The sequence below is a fragment of the Eurytemora carolleeae genome, unplaced genomic scaffold (genome assembly GCF_000591075.1).
Source record: "Eurytemora carolleeae unplaced genomic scaffold, Eaff_2.0 scaffold519, whole genome shotgun sequence".
NCBI lineage: Eukaryota > Metazoa > Arthropoda > Copepoda > Calanoida > Temoridae > Eurytemora > Eurytemora carolleeae.
The window spans coordinates 55,337-73,211 of record NW_019396424.1 but is presented as its reverse complement, the minus strand read 5'-3'; the positions used below and the strand labels follow the sequence as shown (position 1 = coordinate 73,211).

General features: G+C 30.0%; 1 protein-coding gene across 1 annotated transcript; it reads left to right on the top strand.

Annotated features, from left to right (window-relative positions):
• The first annotated feature begins 7,959 nt into the window (after positions 1–7,959).
• On the top strand, positions 7,960–15,740 carry LOC111703022 (uncharacterized). The gene is made up of 5 exons (XM_023474864.1): positions 7,960–8,037; positions 12,337–12,504; positions 13,138–13,192; positions 14,242–14,324; positions 15,642–15,740. Exons 1-5 carry the CDS (start codon positions 7,976–7,978, stop codon positions 15,721–15,723), a joined length of 450 nt encoding a protein of 149 aa, XP_023330632.1. The 5' UTR covers positions 7,960–7,975; the 3' UTR covers positions 15,724–15,740.
• Positions 15,741–17,875: the final 2,135 nt, after the last annotated feature.

Sequence of the window (17,875 nt, the reverse complement as noted above, 5' to 3'; positions counted from 1 at the left end):
AGGTAAAACCGTTAATTTTCAAACCGTTAACGAAATGGATTTTTGAAAAAAAAATCAACGGTTGAAAACGAAAACGGAATGGATTTTTTTAAAACGGTAAATTTCGGATTTTCTGCTTAAAATTGAAGTGAACTCATAAAAAAGAAAAAATGTCACGTGTTTTGATGTTTATTAATGAAAAGTACGGTAGGTTTAAAGAGTTAAGAATATATAGTACAGTAGGTGTAAATAGTTAACAATATGAAGTTAAATAGGTTTAAAGAGTTAAGAATATATAGTACAGTAGGTTTAAAGAGTTATAAAGTACAGTAGGTTTAAAGAGTTAAGAATATAAAGTACAGTAGTTTAAAAGAGTTAAGAATATAAAGTACAGTAGGTTTAAAGAGTTAAGATTATAAGTACAGTAGGTTTGAAGAATTTAGAATATATTGCACAATAGGCGATAAAAATTAAGTACATAAAGTACAATAGGCAAAAAGAGTTCAGTATTTAGAGTACAATAGGCTTAAAGAGTTAAGTTTATAAAGTAAAATATGTGAAAAGAGTTGAAATTAATATCACTTGTACAACTTTGTGATCTCGTAGCTTCTATTCTTTTAATCTTACGCACAAGTATTAAAAAGCAAATATATTCGGTAACAAATTAGAAATTTAAAATGTTTTTTTTTATTTTACGCAAAATTGTATGCTAAAGCAGGTATACTCGAGTATATATTAGAAATTCAAAATATTTTTGTTTTATGCATAATAGCTCTATATGTATAAAAGTACTTTTTATCGAAAACATTTAAGATTTCAATCTAAAGTACAATTTACTTTAGTTTGGCGTGACAAGTGAACAATTTTATAATGTAATTATTGCTAAGTACGTTCTTCAACATCCACTCATATTAGAAATACGCAATTAAGAAAGAGTAAATAATATTTATTATTTTTGGACCTATATAAAAGAATTTTTGTCACAAACTAAAATTGTCTTATCCCTATTTCTTTGCAACCCGATTGTTTAAACCTTTGATTATCTATAATATACTTTGCTTGTCTGTCTGTTTGTATCCAATAAACGTCAAAACGGCTGAACCGATCGGGCCCAAAATTTGTGTGGGACTTCACGTAACCTACGGGAAGGTTTATGAATGATAAAAATTTCAAAAAATGTGTGTTCAAGTTTTTATTTTTGTAAAATTCTGAAAATGCGGAAAAATTTTTATGAAATCCGCATTTTTTTTTTATACTGTACACAGAAAAGATGCTCACAGATAAAGCCACAATTAAAAGTGGAAATAGAAGATGGGCGCGGAGCCTAGTGTTTATAAACTATAGGATACTTGATCCTACAAAACTCATAGTTTGAAATAACAATTGTCTACGAAATCTGGTTGCAAAGATATTATTATTTAAAAAAGAGTTTGTGGCAATTAAACTCAATTCCTTTAAAGGTTTTGTAGTAAACTTTTAATATTTTCGGAGCAATTATTTTGTCGTTTTCCTTATTTCTGATTTATATTAATTAATTATATCAAAACAGAGGAAAACTCTTCAATCAACTATTTATTCAAAAATCACTCCAAAGGCAAAGTCCTATTTTAGAAAATGGCAAAGTTAAATAGATTTTACTTTTTAATAACATTTATTTCACATTTGATGACATTTTAAGTTTCTTAATCTTTATGTTAAAAGTTAATCTTTTCAGGAAGTTAAAATCAAGAGAAAAGCTATTTCTAAGTATTAATTGTGCATCATCCTAAACTGGAATGTTTTTAAAGTACTTTTTTAGTGTTAAAGGAACTATTTTAAGTGAGATGCCAGGTTCACATCTTATTCTATAATCGTATAAACTGAGCTAGATATTTAATCTTAGATAAGATATTCTGTGATGAAACACAAGATGACCTGATTAACACTAATTGGTATCCTCTTATATTTCTCATTTAATCACCACAGTTCTCAGAACACACAACAGCGCCAACTAACAATTCATCTGAGATACTGTTTTTAGAAACTAGAATTTTTCATCGACAATTTATTCATATTAATCTATGTTTTAACATCACTATTTTGAGTTTTTAATTAAGAGTGTACTGTTCTTTTTATATATTGTCCTCTTCTCCCTGTTCACCTGCTCTCCGGTTCTCTAGTTCTCTACAGTTCTCTTGTTCTCCTCTTCTTCTCTTCTCATGTTCTCGTGTTCTCCAGCTCTCGTGTTCTCTTCTCTTATTTACGAGATATCCTGCTCTCCTATACTCATGTTCTCCTGTTCTCTTCTTCTCCTCTTCTCATGTTCTCCTGTTCTTCAGCTCTCGTGTTCTCTTCTCTTATTTACCAGATATCCTGCTCTCCTATACTCTTGTTCTCCTGTTCTCTTCTTCTCCTCTTCTCATCTTCTCCACTCCACCTCTCTTCGTCTTCTCCTGTTTTTCAGCTCTCGTGTTCTTTTCCCTTGTTTTCCTGATTTCATGTTCTCCTGTTCTTTTGTTTTCCTACTCTCCTGTTCTTCTGTTCTCTTGCTCTCGATCCTGATCTCCTATTTTCCTGTTCTCCTATTCCCTGTTCTTTTGATTTCCTGTTCTCTTATTCATCTGTTTTTGTATTATCCTGTTCTCATGTTTTCCTGTTTGTCCAGTTTGTCCAGTTTCTGTATTTTTCCTGTTTCCTTGAAATTTTGCTTTAGGGTTCTATAAAAGTAGATATTGTTGGTTTGAGGACCTTTTTTATTAACATTTGAAGTGCACCGTTCTATATTTGTATATTGATAAATATAGATATAAATACACATAAAACCTACGGTGATATATATTACATTTATACATACATAATAATATTATATTTTTAGAACACACAGTATTGGTTACAGCATATGTAAACTGTTAGCAGAAGATATTAAGCAGGGGGGCTTTCTATCTTGATTCCGTCACAAGAAACATGATCCCTATTAGAATAGATCGCTTTGACTCAAATTTTAATTGAGGAACTCGGTAAAACCACGGGAATGTTGTTAGCTTGGTTTAAACATTCTAAGTTGAGTAGGTTGACTTTTATAGAGCTAGAAAGTTTATCGTTATGGAAAAGCTGGGGTCACTTAAGTCATACCACATATATAGATTAAGACTGCTTTAGATTTTTAAGACTTTGTCACACGAAGCTTGGCATTTGATTTAACCTCTTTAACAAATTTTTAATGTTTTTTTCCCCCTAAGACAAGTTATTGTACATCTTAGATTTATAACTCAAATCTCTAATCGATTCTTGCGGGAGCCCTTGAAAATTATTAATCACTGTGATAAATCTATATGTATTAACCCTGTAAAGGCTGTCTGAATCTAAGTCTAGACTGGGGGCCAAGGGGGCGTCCCATTCCCCTCCCCCCGCCTAGAAAAAGGCCTTAGAGAATAGGTATAGGCTTGAAATGCATGTCATAGCCCAATTTTTCAATGCCAGCTCATTGAAAAAAATTAAATCGATAACTTTTTTAGTTTGGGTGTTAGGGATAATTAAAAAAATGCCAGAAAAGGTAAAAAAACTGTAATAATTTTTTTGTTTTAAACAAATTCCAAAGTAAGACACATGTTTCTAAATCCATTTTTCAAGGGCTTCCCAAAAATATAGTTTTTTGATCTGTAGCTTTAGTCCAAAATAAGTTATGAGCTATTTTAGATTTGTTTACACAGACCGGACTTTTTACCGCCCTGTACTAAACGCCTCCCCTCCCGTCCGCCTGTTTAAAGTTATGATGGATTGCATAAAAGAAAAGGTATATTCCCTAAAACATGATAAAGATTGCATGTGAAGTATCATTAAGCTTGCTGAAACTTTCACATCTTGATTAATTGCTTTCAGATTTTAAGAATTTAGAAAAGTCTCTCTAAAAACAAATCTTTCTTTTATAATTGTATTTTCAAATGTTTATGTTTCACTGCAAACTAGACACAAGGAGAAGGTCATATATTTGCAACATGGCTTGTATTTATCTCGTATCTCCTCTGGTTTTGCAACATGACTGGTATTTATCTCGTACCTCCTCTGGTTTTGCAACATGGCTGGTATTTATCTCGTACCTCCTCTGGTTTTGCAAAACAGCTGGTATTTATCTGGTACCTCCTCTGGTTTTGCAACATGGCTGGTATTTATCTCGTACCTCCTCTGGTTTTGCAAAACAGCTGGTATTTATCTGGTACCTCCTCTGGTTTTGCAACATGGCTGGTGTACCTCCTCTGGTTTTGCAAAACAGCTGGTATTTATCTGGTACCTCCTCTGGTTTTGCAACATGGCTGGTATTTATCTCATACCTCCTCTGATTTAAAAACCTGCCATTTTTTTGAAAGATCTAAGAATTAAATTTAATAAAAATTCTCCCGCAAAAATCATTCTTAATTTTGTAAATTACTTTTTAAAAACTGGGGCTGAAAACAAGTGCTTGAGGTTTCTAAAATTAACATATCTATTGCTATAAAAAAGCTATAAAGTTATTGCTGTAAAATCAAAGCCATATATAGCTTGGGTCTATGAGAAGTTTGCATGCATCATGTTTCGCCTATTAACCAGAATTTGTAGGAGAAATTTCCAATTAAGGATATCACCTTTCAGCTTATAAAGTGCTGGAAATTGTGTTTTATCCATTTTGTTCGCAAATTCAGGATTTCGTAATATAAAATGAGTATAGACCCATATCCACTGTGTTTCCTGCAATAGAGTTCTTTCCGACCAGGGAACTACTACTTGTCCATCTATATTTACAGCCTGATGGTTACATGTTGATGTATCAAACTTAGACTATTTGCAAAGAATTCATATTTTAAAATATATATGGTTTACTCGTCAGGTTAAAAAGTTATGAAATTAGAATAAAAAGTTAGTGGCACAAATTCAGTTCCCTTATATTTCTCATGATTTCGTGAATAAAAAATAAAAATAAAAAAACTGAATTTGCAAGCAGACCTTTTATAAACTCTTTTTCTGAAAAGATCTAAGGTTTCAATATAAATTGTAAAGACCAAAGATGTTTTTTTTATATTTACTCCAAAACAAATTCTAAAAGCATTTTATATTCAAAAACATCTTTAAAATTTGAAACCTAATCCTGTACTATAAATAGATATTTGGTGGCAAATATGAAAATAGAAAACAGAAACAGAATTTATTTATAATTCAGACATGAAGATTATAAATAACATTTTATTAAGAAGTAGATGTAATTTTAAGTGGCCTTCATTTTATTGATGATGGTTAGAACGATATCCTCTAAACCTGATCAAGAATGAACGAAATATTCTTTTTTTTCTTCTGGAAAAAAAAATTTACAATTAAGGGTTTCTCAATTAAATTAACCTGCGGATTTATGCTGAAAAGACAGAAAAGAAAATTATGAGAATATTATTATTATTTATTTTCCAGATGGAAGAACGAAGATATCTTAATCATTGTCATACAGTTAAAGTTTGAAGGGTGCAGTGTTGAATCAGACATGTAATATTGAGTGTCACTTGAAATTACGTGTACAGTCCCTTTAATGAAACATAGTTTAGCTGGTATATGACTGGTATATGACTGGTATATGGCTGGTATATGGCTGGTATATGACTGGTATATGGCTGGTATATGGCTGGTATATGACTGGTATATGGCTGGTATATGGCTGGTATATGGCTGGTATATGACTGGTATATGGCTGGTATATGTCTGGTATATGGCTGGTATATGGCTGGTATATGGCTGGTATATGGCTGGTATATGGCTGGTATATGGTTGGTATATGGCTGGTATATGGCTGGTATATGGCTGGTATATGGCTGGTATATGGCTGGTATATGGCTGGTATATGGCAACTAATTTATCTAAATTAAGATTTTCCAATAGACAGAGAAATAATGCCAACATTTTTTTGAATGTGTGGGTTGGTTTTTCTCTTTTATCTTTGAATTTGTACCTTACAAAAATGTATATCTTTGTTCAAAATTGAAGATTGATTAAAGGTTGCATTGCATGATGCATAAAAGAAAACTACCGGCCCTTCCTTATTAATAATTCATATTATGATCTGGATCTCGTCGGTTCAGCCGTCTAGGCAAAGTTGACAATACTGTATTTTCTCATGAAAGACAAACTAATGAAAGACAATCTCATGACAGACAAACTCATGAAAGACCAATTTATGAAAGACAACTCACTAAAAATAAACTTATGAAAGACAAACTTAAAAAGACAAACTCATGAAAGACAAAATCATGAAAGACAAATTCATGGAATACATACTTATGAAAGACAAACTCCTGAAAAAAATACTCAGGAAAGACAAACTCATGACAGACAAAGTTACGAAAGACAACTCACGAAAGACATACTCACGAAAAACATACTCATGAAAGACTTACTCATGAAAGACAAACTAAAGAAAGACAAACTCATGAAAGACAAATTTACGAAAGACAACTCACAAAAGACATACACATGACAGACAATCTCATGACAGACAAACTCATAAAAGACCAAGTTATGAAAGACAACTCACTAAAAATATACTTATGAAAGACAAACTTATCAAGAGAAACTAATGAAAGACAAAATCATCAAAGACAAATTCATGAAATACATACTTATGAAAGACAAACTCCTGAAAAACCTACTCATGAAAGACAAACTCATGACAGACTTACTCATGAAAGACAAACTAAAGAAATACAAACTCATGAAAGACAAAGTTCATGAAATGCAAATTCATTGAATTGAGACGAGAAAGCCAAATTCTTTGCATACTAACTCTTGAAATAAATAGTTTTAAAAGGCTTCTTGAATATAACTAACTTAAAAATGGAATTCCAAATTATTTATATTTAGATGGCAATTGAACTCTACCCAAACTTTAAGCCTCATATTTGTTAAACGTGCATAAAGCCAAAAAGGACAATTAAATATTGATTTGGAATTTCTTAATTATGATTTGCATGAACTTTCATTTTTCCCTTATTTAGATATATTGATAAAAAGTGCTAAGGTTTTGAAAGTTTTGATTAGAAGCTTTTCACGTTTCCCAATTTGATTTAGAAGTTGAAGAATTTACTTATTTGTCTCTTTCTAGAACGATACAGTTTTTCACTGATTTTTCAACTTGTATTGGCCTTGACTTAAAAAGTGGTAATCAGCATTCAGCAATGGGAGAATTTAGATTTCAAATTTGTATAAAAATTTTTAAAGATTAAAATTTAACTTTCAACATTTTCTATATGCATATTATATCTATATATGGATTGCACAATGTGCGATGTGCATAGCTTATATAAAGGATTTTTTGGGGAAAATCAAAATAAGTTTTGTTTAGAACAAGCTGGGCTGAAAACTTTAGAATGATGGATATTAAGTTTAATGCTTAAACTTCTGGTTTTACTAAACCCGAGATTATTTTAATACGCATTCGATATCCAAGAAGGACGTATAGAATTTAACCAATTAGAGTATCATGTTAAGATGTACTCTTTAACTTCTGACCGGTTTTTTTTTCCTGGTGTTAACTGTGTCATATCAATTGACCAAAACATCGATTAAATAAATGTAAGTTTTGGATTAATGTTTGTTAAGACTAATGTTTAAAATGATAATAGTCCTAAAATGTGATAAATATATTTTATAATAGCTTCATATTAACTTAAAGTTATATTTGCTTAAATGCTCTAAAAGTCGGCTTGTGAACAGCTGACTTTAGTTCAATCGGATATTAGTTCAATCGATATAGCATTGTATCTGTAATTGTTATCTATATTTTAGGGATATCCAAAAAAGAGGATTAAAAATCAAATCAAAAGTTTGTACATTGGATACTCAGATTAAGCGATCAGGATTAAGGATATCTCATTTTAAAGTTTTCAGCTCTGGTTTTTTTTAGCGCTAAAGTTTGTGAGATAATCTGATATTATAATATGTATAAACTTGCAACCTGTGATTTCCGATGTAATATCAGTTGTTTATTTCAGAATAAAATGGTTTAATGATGTTTCTGCCATTACTCTACCCAAACAGTTCAAATGCTTTCAACCTGTCAAATAATAGGTAATAATATATAGGGCCTTTAAACTTTTTACAGGAAGAAATTTATAAATTTGAGCTAGATCGTTGAACTACCTGACGCGCCAGTTAAAAACCAGCGATTCAAAGTTATAGATTTATGAGGATTTGAATCAGTGGTTAAGAATTTAAACTTGCGGTTGGGAGTTCAGCGACCTCTATTTTGGTTTGCAGTCTTTCTCGCTAAAGCACGGGACTAAATACAATCTTTTTTAAACCTCCAAATACAGAGAAAATTTGAGTTCAAAAACTTAATAGAACGTCGTGCCAAATATTGTTTGTGTTATTAGGTAATTTTATGATGTAATTGTGTACATAATGTCATAGCATGATAGTTATTTCTAGACATAATAAACTTTTTGAAAAGCATAAATATATAAAAAGTAATTTCCCTTTTTTAATTTAAAAATCGTCTCTTCTCCCTTTAATACTTAAGAATAAAAGTGTCAGCACAAATGGTTCATTGATGAACAAGGAATATCAAAAAATTTCTAAAAACAGAATTGAATAGAATTCTTCGTTGAATCCTTCCTGAGACATATCAACATCTAGAATTGTCTCATGGGACTTGATTTATGATTTAAAAGAAAAGAAAAGATGGGGTGTCAACTTTCAATCCGGGATTCACTTTATGCCTTTGAGCGCTTTTATCACTTATATAGTGCTTTACAATACAACTCTTCAGTCTATTAAATGAACTATATATTTACAGATATATTTACATGAATACTTTTCAAAATGTTGTCGGATCAAGTATGAATTAAATATCTGTGTTTTTTCTTACAATGGTTACCTTTTTTTGTATCTGGAACAATGGAGAAATCAACAGAATTTAACACTTTAATAACTAAAAACAGATCAAGGTTTAAAGGGTACCGTTGAGAATCGGACATGTTCCTCTTTTAAATGGAGTTTTAATAAAATGACTAGAACAGTCCCTATGAACTATACAGCAAACTTTGCACTGTTGTGAATTTTTAAATATACATTTTTGATAGTTATACGAATACTAACTAAGGCTGGATCGTTTCCACTTTTTAGAAAAACGAAGTTTAGTTCTTTTTAAACTGTCGTTTTTAAACACGCTCGTTTTTTATAACGACCCTTCCTTCACGACCTTTAACGACGGCCATTCGTTAACGACCGTTAACAAAGACCCTATTTTAACGATGATTAACGACCTTTTATAGAAAAATACATTTTTGGTCGGAAAATCCGAGATCAGAAAACATTCGGGTTATTTGTTTCGATAAAAAAAAACAGACAGCATTCATAACCTTGCTAAAAAATTTAAATTAACTCAGTTTCATTAGCGATCGTTTTTCGTTTTTTGAAAGTTCAAAACGAGTGGTTCGTTTTCGAAACGATTGTTTTTTTTTCAAAATGAAATGTCTGTAGAAAATAAATAAAATCAAAATGAAAAACTTATTTCGATCGTTCCCTATTCATAACGCCCTGATAAACAAGTCCTAAAGTTCCTTTTTATACATTTTCTAGATTCAAGAATATATTTTATGTCATAAATTCTTTTTCTTATAAAAAAAATGCTTATTAAAAGTTTTAAAAGTTTTAAATTTTGAATAAATTATAGATGGTATGCCAATTTATTTGATTGAGCAGAACTTTTTTCCAAGATTAATTTTTAAATGTGTTAGGAGAAAAAATGCAAAAATCAATTTAAAAACTTTAAAATTCTTTATCCCCCTTTTGTGTTTAATGTTTTTCGAAGTTTTTCGTGGGATTAGTCTTAATTATATCCAACTTGAAGTATGATTTCATTATTTTGTTGTTCTCAATTTTAAGTTAATCAACCCCTGTACCAGAAATATTTATCAAACTTTTTATGAAGAAAAAATATTTTTGGATCGAATTAGATCGAATTTTTCACATTGACTTTCAATGTACTTATGCGTCATTAAAATGTCAGGTATACAAAGGTAAACAAAGTAGGGTTTCCAGCGAAAAAATGCAAAAATTTTCTTCTGTATTTTGCAAAATTTTTCGTGAAATTTCGCATGTTTCGCGAAAATGAATGAAGCGAAAAAAATTCGAAAACAATGTATCAATGATTTACTTAATAATTCTCTGCACTGAGATCTCAGTATTAAAAGTTTTATGATATCATAATCAATAATTTCTATTCCGTATAATATTCGCAAAATTTTTACATTTTCTCCCGGAAAATCTTGCATTTATTTATTCGCGAAATTATCGCATTTTTTTCTCGAGCAAACGAAAGCAAAAAAATGGAAAATTGTAGGTGAACTTTTAGTTTTTCGTAAAACGATTAACCCTTTTTGCTGAAAACCTTAATAAAAAATAGTAATAAGTTTGAAAACACCTTGAAGGATTTGCCTCAAATTTTGAAACTCGGTAGAACCATGGTAGATGTTTGGGGTAAGTAGGTTAACATTTAAAGCGAAACTTTAGTTCCAGATAAAGCTGGGATCCCAACCTAGCAAGTAAAAAGTGTACCATAAATATAATAAAAGAGCTGTGGAATGAAACTCTACCCTTTTTTTTAAACTTCGAACACTCCCTTTAAGGAAAACTGTAAAATTTTATCCAGAGCTGAAAACTTTAGAATGAAATATCCTTAATCCCGATCGGCTAATTAATCTGAAGATTAATAACAAAATGAAAACAAGCAGTATTTAACCTGGATATTTAAAAAAAAGAGGAGATCGATCGATATCCACCATTCTAAAGTTTTCAGCTCAGGACTGATATGATCTGCAGTTGTCAATAAACCCCGGATACTCTCTATCTTGCCAACTCCTGACCTACAAATCTATTATTGTGTTCTGGGAACAAAAATATCAAAAGATTATAGGATAGATTAGACAATCCTGCCAAATTCGAATTAAAAATCATAGAATAAAAATAATATTGATAACAATCATATATTTTGGACACAAATCGAGAAAGTTGAAGCATTTGTAATGAGAAAACTTAAGTCTAAAAAACTATTTTCTATATGATAATATGATACTCATAACTATATGAAATGTTTGTGTTCTTGTCTGTTATAATGCTTATTTTTAAACATAATAACCTTTTCGCCAAAAATGAATAAAAACACACACAAATTTTTTTTGTTAAAGTTGAAAAAATATTAGTCCAAAAAAATTATCTTATGACACGTCGTGCCAAAATAATAATGTTGAAAGCACGACTTTATAGCACTGCTTCGATGAAATTCGCTACTCAGTGAATATGAATGGTAAAGTACACAATTGTTTTATTAAGTGCTTTTAACTAAAAAACTAAAAATATTTATTTTAAATGTATGAAACGTGAAGAAAATTGACAACGAAAGTGGTTCTTTTTGACATTTGAAGTATAACTGGGAGAAAAATACGAAATGTCACAAAGAGACATTTAGATGGTTTTTAAATGGAGCATGCAAGAAATAAATTTAAATTTGGAAAAAATAGACATTAAAGAAAAGGATGAGCATACAGGAATATATCAAGGTGGGGTCTCCTCATATTAACCGTTCAGGACATTTATTTTATTTTTTCTCTGATTATAGAAAAACTTTTTTTGCACTGATATCATTAAACATATACAGTCGTCGTCGTATATATTAATACAATGAAGACGACTTTCAATTTCTATTTGGATTTCATACCAACCTTTCAAATAGCGGAGAGTGGATACAAAGTCAATTAACAGCTTCTCTTATTTTACTTGTAAGTTTTAATAAATTTGAAAAATGTTTGTTAGGCATCAAAGTCGTCTTCATTGTAATTAATATTATCGCCGACTAATGTATGAAATGGTTACTTTACGTAAAGAAACGGAACGTCAATTGATAAAAAATAGAAATAAAATAAAATAGAAATAAAAAAAAATTGTTACTTGTCACACAGCACATGGACTATTTCAGTGATTTTTCTACATTAAAACCTTTTTATTTGGACAGAAGTTAATTTTTATTTATTTATTTATTTCGTTTAAAAATATTTTAAGATTAAATATCAAGATAAATACAAATACAAGAAACAAAATCATACCAATACACTAGCTTATAGGACGTGAATATAAAGTTAATAACACCATCAAGCTGAGAAGCAATATTATTGTTTTTGGCAGAAATTAGTTTTTTTAAAATTGGAATTCTCAATTTCTTGAAATTTCATATTGTTATTTTACAATATTTTAGTCAAAAATATTTAAATTTTGTTTTGCATTTGTCTGCCATATTTCTCAGATTTAAAGGTCTGAAAAATATTTTTGACACCACCTGATGATTATTATCAGTGATATGTTTTTTTATAGATCAGTACCATACTGCATGTGGCCTTTCCCATACGAAATTCCCCATCCCCCCTGGTCCCCCCACCCCCACCCACCACAGGCCCATCAAGGTGGAGGACAGGGAGGGTATCCACTTCCTCCCTACCCACCAATATCTCAACCTTATTGGTCTCCTCAACTAAATTCAAGGTATTTAATTCAATGTGATAAACTGTTAAAAGTTAAATATTGTTTATGGAAGTTCTGGAGTTTTGGCAGACCTAACATCGTTAGCACTACAAACAACCATTTACACTGTTAACGATTGGACGACCAAATAGCAGAATATTTTCCGTTGATACCGTTAATAAAAAAGAGATCGTTAACTAATGGTAACTTTAAAAAAAAAGAAAAATACCAATAACAAAACGAACCTTCCGTTCTTAGCTTTAAACTAACGGCTATCTGAAATTTTTCTTTTTTAACTAACTTGGAACTAACTTAAAATAAACTGAAAATTTCGTCGAAAATTTCGCATTTCAGTTTTTTTTTCGCGAAATTTCGCTTTAATCTACTAAAAAATGTAAAAATTTCGCACGATAAAAGGCGAAAATTTTCCGAGAAATTTACAGAATTTTTCCTGAAACATTTAATAAAGTAAAGGAAGAGAAATTATTAATCATGATCTAATAAAACTTCTAATGCTGAGCTCCCAAATCCGATAAATCCACAAGTATTTTGCTGCGCAACTACCACACTTTTTCGCTGAAATTTTTTTCGGGAAATTATTTTTCGCGAAATACGAACAAAACCCTGTATACAATATACAATCAATATATTTAGTGTCAATGAAAAAAGCTTCTCTCCCTGGCAGCCTGGAGATGCGTATAGTACTGAGGTAAAATTTATAAAATAATTTTATATGAATTTAAATTTTTTCAAAACCCAGCACGACTCTGATACAGGGTGTCCCAATACACATGAGTATTCAGTGACGAATTGGATATCGTCTTTGTTATGAGTTAGCATTGTAAGGCTTGATTTCAAAGCCATAAGTAGTGTAAAGATGTGTCTATGATGTCTCTGCAAGATGAACAGGGAAGACGGACAAGTTTTCTCTGTTTGTTTACTTTAGTTTTCTTGTTTTACTAAGTACAACAGTATACAGTCAAAACATAAACAAACAAAATGAGAACATAGCAGACGAAAATCTTGAGGAATACAGCTTTCTCAGTAGGTATCACCATGACTAAATCAAAGCATTATATAAAAAGACGATATCGAATTCGTCACTGAATTCCCATGTTTATTGGGACACCCTGTATCAAGATTGGATTTTAAGCAGTAATATGTTCCAGCTTCAATACATTAAGAATAAATAAGGAAGTAAGCAAATATTTATTTATGAAATATAACAAAAACATACAATTGAAGTGTTTTAGGAGAAAATATTTAAAACCCTCCAAAAATAGAGGTTGTGGGAATATATCCTCCCAATTCTAAAAAAGTAAAAAGAAAAAGGTAAAGGAAAATGAAAGGAAAGTTGCGTGGATTGTTTGTATTCTTTAACGATGAACTAATAACTTTAGGAAATAAAAATTATATGTTTATTTATAATGTTGATATGTTTGGGTATTTGTATGTCCGATCATAACTCTTAAACCTTATAAGAGCAATTTGCTTCAAACTTTTATTATTTTATTTTCTCGTTTAAACCTCTGGAATAAATAGCTTGGTATAAAAAGTTTAAGTTGAGTTGGTTTTCTTATATTCCAGTCAAGACTGGGTACCCAGCTAACGTACGTATGATGTGTTATATGAATTTGGTAGGTTTCTTATATGTGAAACACTTAATTGGCCCAAATAAGAAATCCCGCATGAGTTACCCCAAATAGTGTATTTTTAAATGATATTGAAAGGAAATTTCATATAATTTTGTTTTTAAAGGAGGAGCCCCTATCTCCCTACTGGATGGGTCCCTACGGTCCATACAGTCCCTATGGACCTTGGAGAGCTGGGGAACAAATTAGGTGAACAACTTTCCCCTGAAGGCAATTTTATTTTTATACATTGTTGAAAACCACAAACAATCAGGATGAGCTTTACACACAAGTTTTTTAACATAATTTTTTAAAATCGTAATCTGAAAGGAAAATTATTTTTTTTTTGCTTTTAATTGAAGCCATTCTTTGAAAGAGACAAAAGATCATGAAAATTCACTGAAATATATTATTCATGTATTGAGACATTAATATTGTGTGAAACAAAAGCTAAAAATGTTTGTTAAATTGTACTAAATCCAAAATCCTTTCAAAAATTTTTTTTAATTTTTTACGGCATGATAATAAATTAAAGTACGAAATTTAAAAACAAGTTTTAAACTTAAAATTTAAAATTCAGAGCATGGTTGTGTAAATATATATTTAAACAGTTCAGTTTAAACCCATTTTGCTTGATTAAACTCTGTTAAAAAAAAAATTCAGAATAAAATGTTATGCGAAAAATTAAATAATAATCTTTTTTAGAAATAATTCCATAAATTAAGCCAGGTGCTTCTGAGAGGGAACTCTTCATAATATTTTTTTAACTGTCCATAGAAAATGTTTTGTGCAAAACTTAAGAAAAAGTACAACCATAAAGTGCAAAAAAAACCTAAGGTTCTGCTTTAATACTTTAATAATATCTGAACCATAAATACTTTAGCGTAATATTACATGAAAATATTTGTGTTTATGCTGTATTATGGTTTTATTTAATTTCATTTTTCTGATGTTCAGAATGACTTCTTTCAAAGACTTTTTTTTTTATTAACAGATATAGGTATTTGTTGTGTGTTTGTGCTTTTTGTATTTTAGTGTATATATTTTCGATAATAGTTTTTAATTCATTTCATATTTATACAAACTCTACCAGCAACCTGCAATGTCATAGACCTTTGATATGTATCACTTCTGTATTTGTATTTCCAATTAAAGATCTGTTGCTCGGAATTGCAAAGACTTGCGCGGCATTGCACAGAATTGCGCGGAATAGCTAGAAATTGCGCAGAATTAACGTGCTTGCATTGCACGCAAGAAATATCCAATTCCGCTGGAAACCCTAATTCTGTTAGATAAAAAATCTAAGTTTGAAATATCAAAAATTAACACCATCTTAAGTTCAAAAGATATAAAGATGATAAATTTTGAGTTTGTTGCAAGGACTCAGTTCCTTTGCCACAGTTATTAAAAAGTATCCGTTCGTACTTTTTTAATTTTCCGTGAAAATGCATTCGTTAACGCAACGCTGGAGCTGTTTTGTTCAACCAGATATATTCGTAAATATATTTTATCTAAATTTTTTTTTAGGGAATATGATCATAAAACAAGACGCTGGTATTATCACTCTATCCCAGGATTTTTTCAATATTTAATTGATTTAAATTTTTGAAATAGGTAATTACAACTTTTGACCCTCTTTTTGATTTTTTGTCCAGTTATTCTTTACAATTTTCTAGATTTTTTTGGACAAGAGCAAAATTTTTGGTATTTTCAAATAAAAGGTCAGATTATAAGCAAGAAAGGTTCAAGAAAAAGTTTTGAAATTAAATAAAGATATGATTTTCATATTTTCAGAGATTCATGACATAAATAGATCAAAATTACGTAAACAAGACATTTTTTATTTTAAGAATAATCTGATCCTATTTAAAATGATTTTAAGTCTTTTGATACTGCATTGATGATTAAAGGGGAACTTTTTATTTTGACGCTATAAAAAATTATTGTTTTGAAATCCAAAAGTTTTTAGAGATTTATCATTAAATTGTTTGAGAAGAGGTTCCAGAAAATATTTCTAAATTATAAAGAAGAAATAGAAAAACAACAACTGATGTACGAAATAATAATACAGACAGCTCAACAACTGATACGAAATAATAATACAGACAGCTCAACAACTGATACGAAATAATAATACAGACAGCTCAACAACTGATACGAAATAATAATACAGACAGCAACAACTGATATCATAGTTATCATGCCAATTCAGTAGAACCCTCTTTTATGTTGAAATTTATTTTTTGCAATTAGGTAAATACTGGGAAAATTTGTAAGTAAATAATGGGATACATTTCAATTAAATAATGGGATACATTTCAATTAAATAATGGGATACATTTTAAGTAAATAATAGGATACATTTTAAGTAAATAATGGGATACATTTTAAGTAAATAATGGGATACATTTTAAGTAAACAATGGGATACATTTCAATTAGATAATGGGATACATTTTAGGTAAATAATGGGATACATTTTAATAAATAATGGGATACATTTTAAGTAAACAATGGGATACATTTCAATTAGATAATGGGATACATTTAAAGTAAATAATGGGATACATTTTAATAAATAATAGGATACATTTTAAGTAAATAATTGGATACATTTCACCTTTTTACATTATGTAAAATTGGATTTAACCAAAGAGAATAGAATATATATTCTGTTCTCTTTGGATTTAACGCTATGAATTCCTTTATTTTGAAACTCATCATGCATTTATTTAGGCAGTTAAATTTGAATTTAAATCTTATTTCAAAGTTTAATTTTGAAGAAAACTGCAGGTTTGGATGCTGGCAATGGATATACAGGAGCTGTATTTGTAGCTGTACTTGTACTCATCCTGTGGTTGTACAGCATGTACAGGAATGAAATTACAAAATTTAAAAAATTTGATTTTTAAAAATATCTAAAAATTATTGAAAATAATGAAATATTGATTTAAACTGCAATTTCTATCTAATTCTATAGATTATGGTTAGTTTGGGCCTTTACATTGAATTTTGACGGGGTAAGCAGAAATATATTAAAGGGAATGTTTACGTGATTTAAAGTGATCCTAGATTATATTTCACAACAATACCCTTTAAATCCTGATTTGTGTAATAAAAAGGAAGATAACCCAATTTTCTATCTTCACAGAATACCATAATTGCATGATCCGAATCCCATAATTGCATGATCCAAATCCCATAATTGTATGATCCGAATCCCATAAGTTTATGATCCGAATCCCATAATTGCATGATCCGAATCCCATAATTGCATAATCCGAATCCCAAAATTGCATGATCCGAATCTGTAAAAACAGTTGCCGGTCTATTTTCATGTCAACATTTTTACTCACAATTAAACTAAAAATTTCAGACAGAAAAGAAAGAATATTTTCAAGAAGATTTAAAGAGTTCTCTTGTAAATCGGACAAACCACTCTCCAAATGGAGGGCCACTAAAAATTACGTTGTTGTCCCTTTAAGCAAATGGAGGGCCACTAGAAATTACGTTGTTGTCCCTTTAAATAAATAGAGGGCCACTAGAAATTCATTTATATAAGAAAAATTTCCCAAAAATTAAAAAATATACTTTTTTGAAAAGCCCTTGACCATGCCATATCAAATATGCAAAAAAAGTAATTAAAAAGTAACTAAACATGGGCAAATTTCTTTTGACGGGTTGTGTGCAAATATTTTGCAAAAATGTCTTTGCAAAATTTGTGTAGTCCGTTTCTTTATGTCATAATGTCATTGCTTTCCC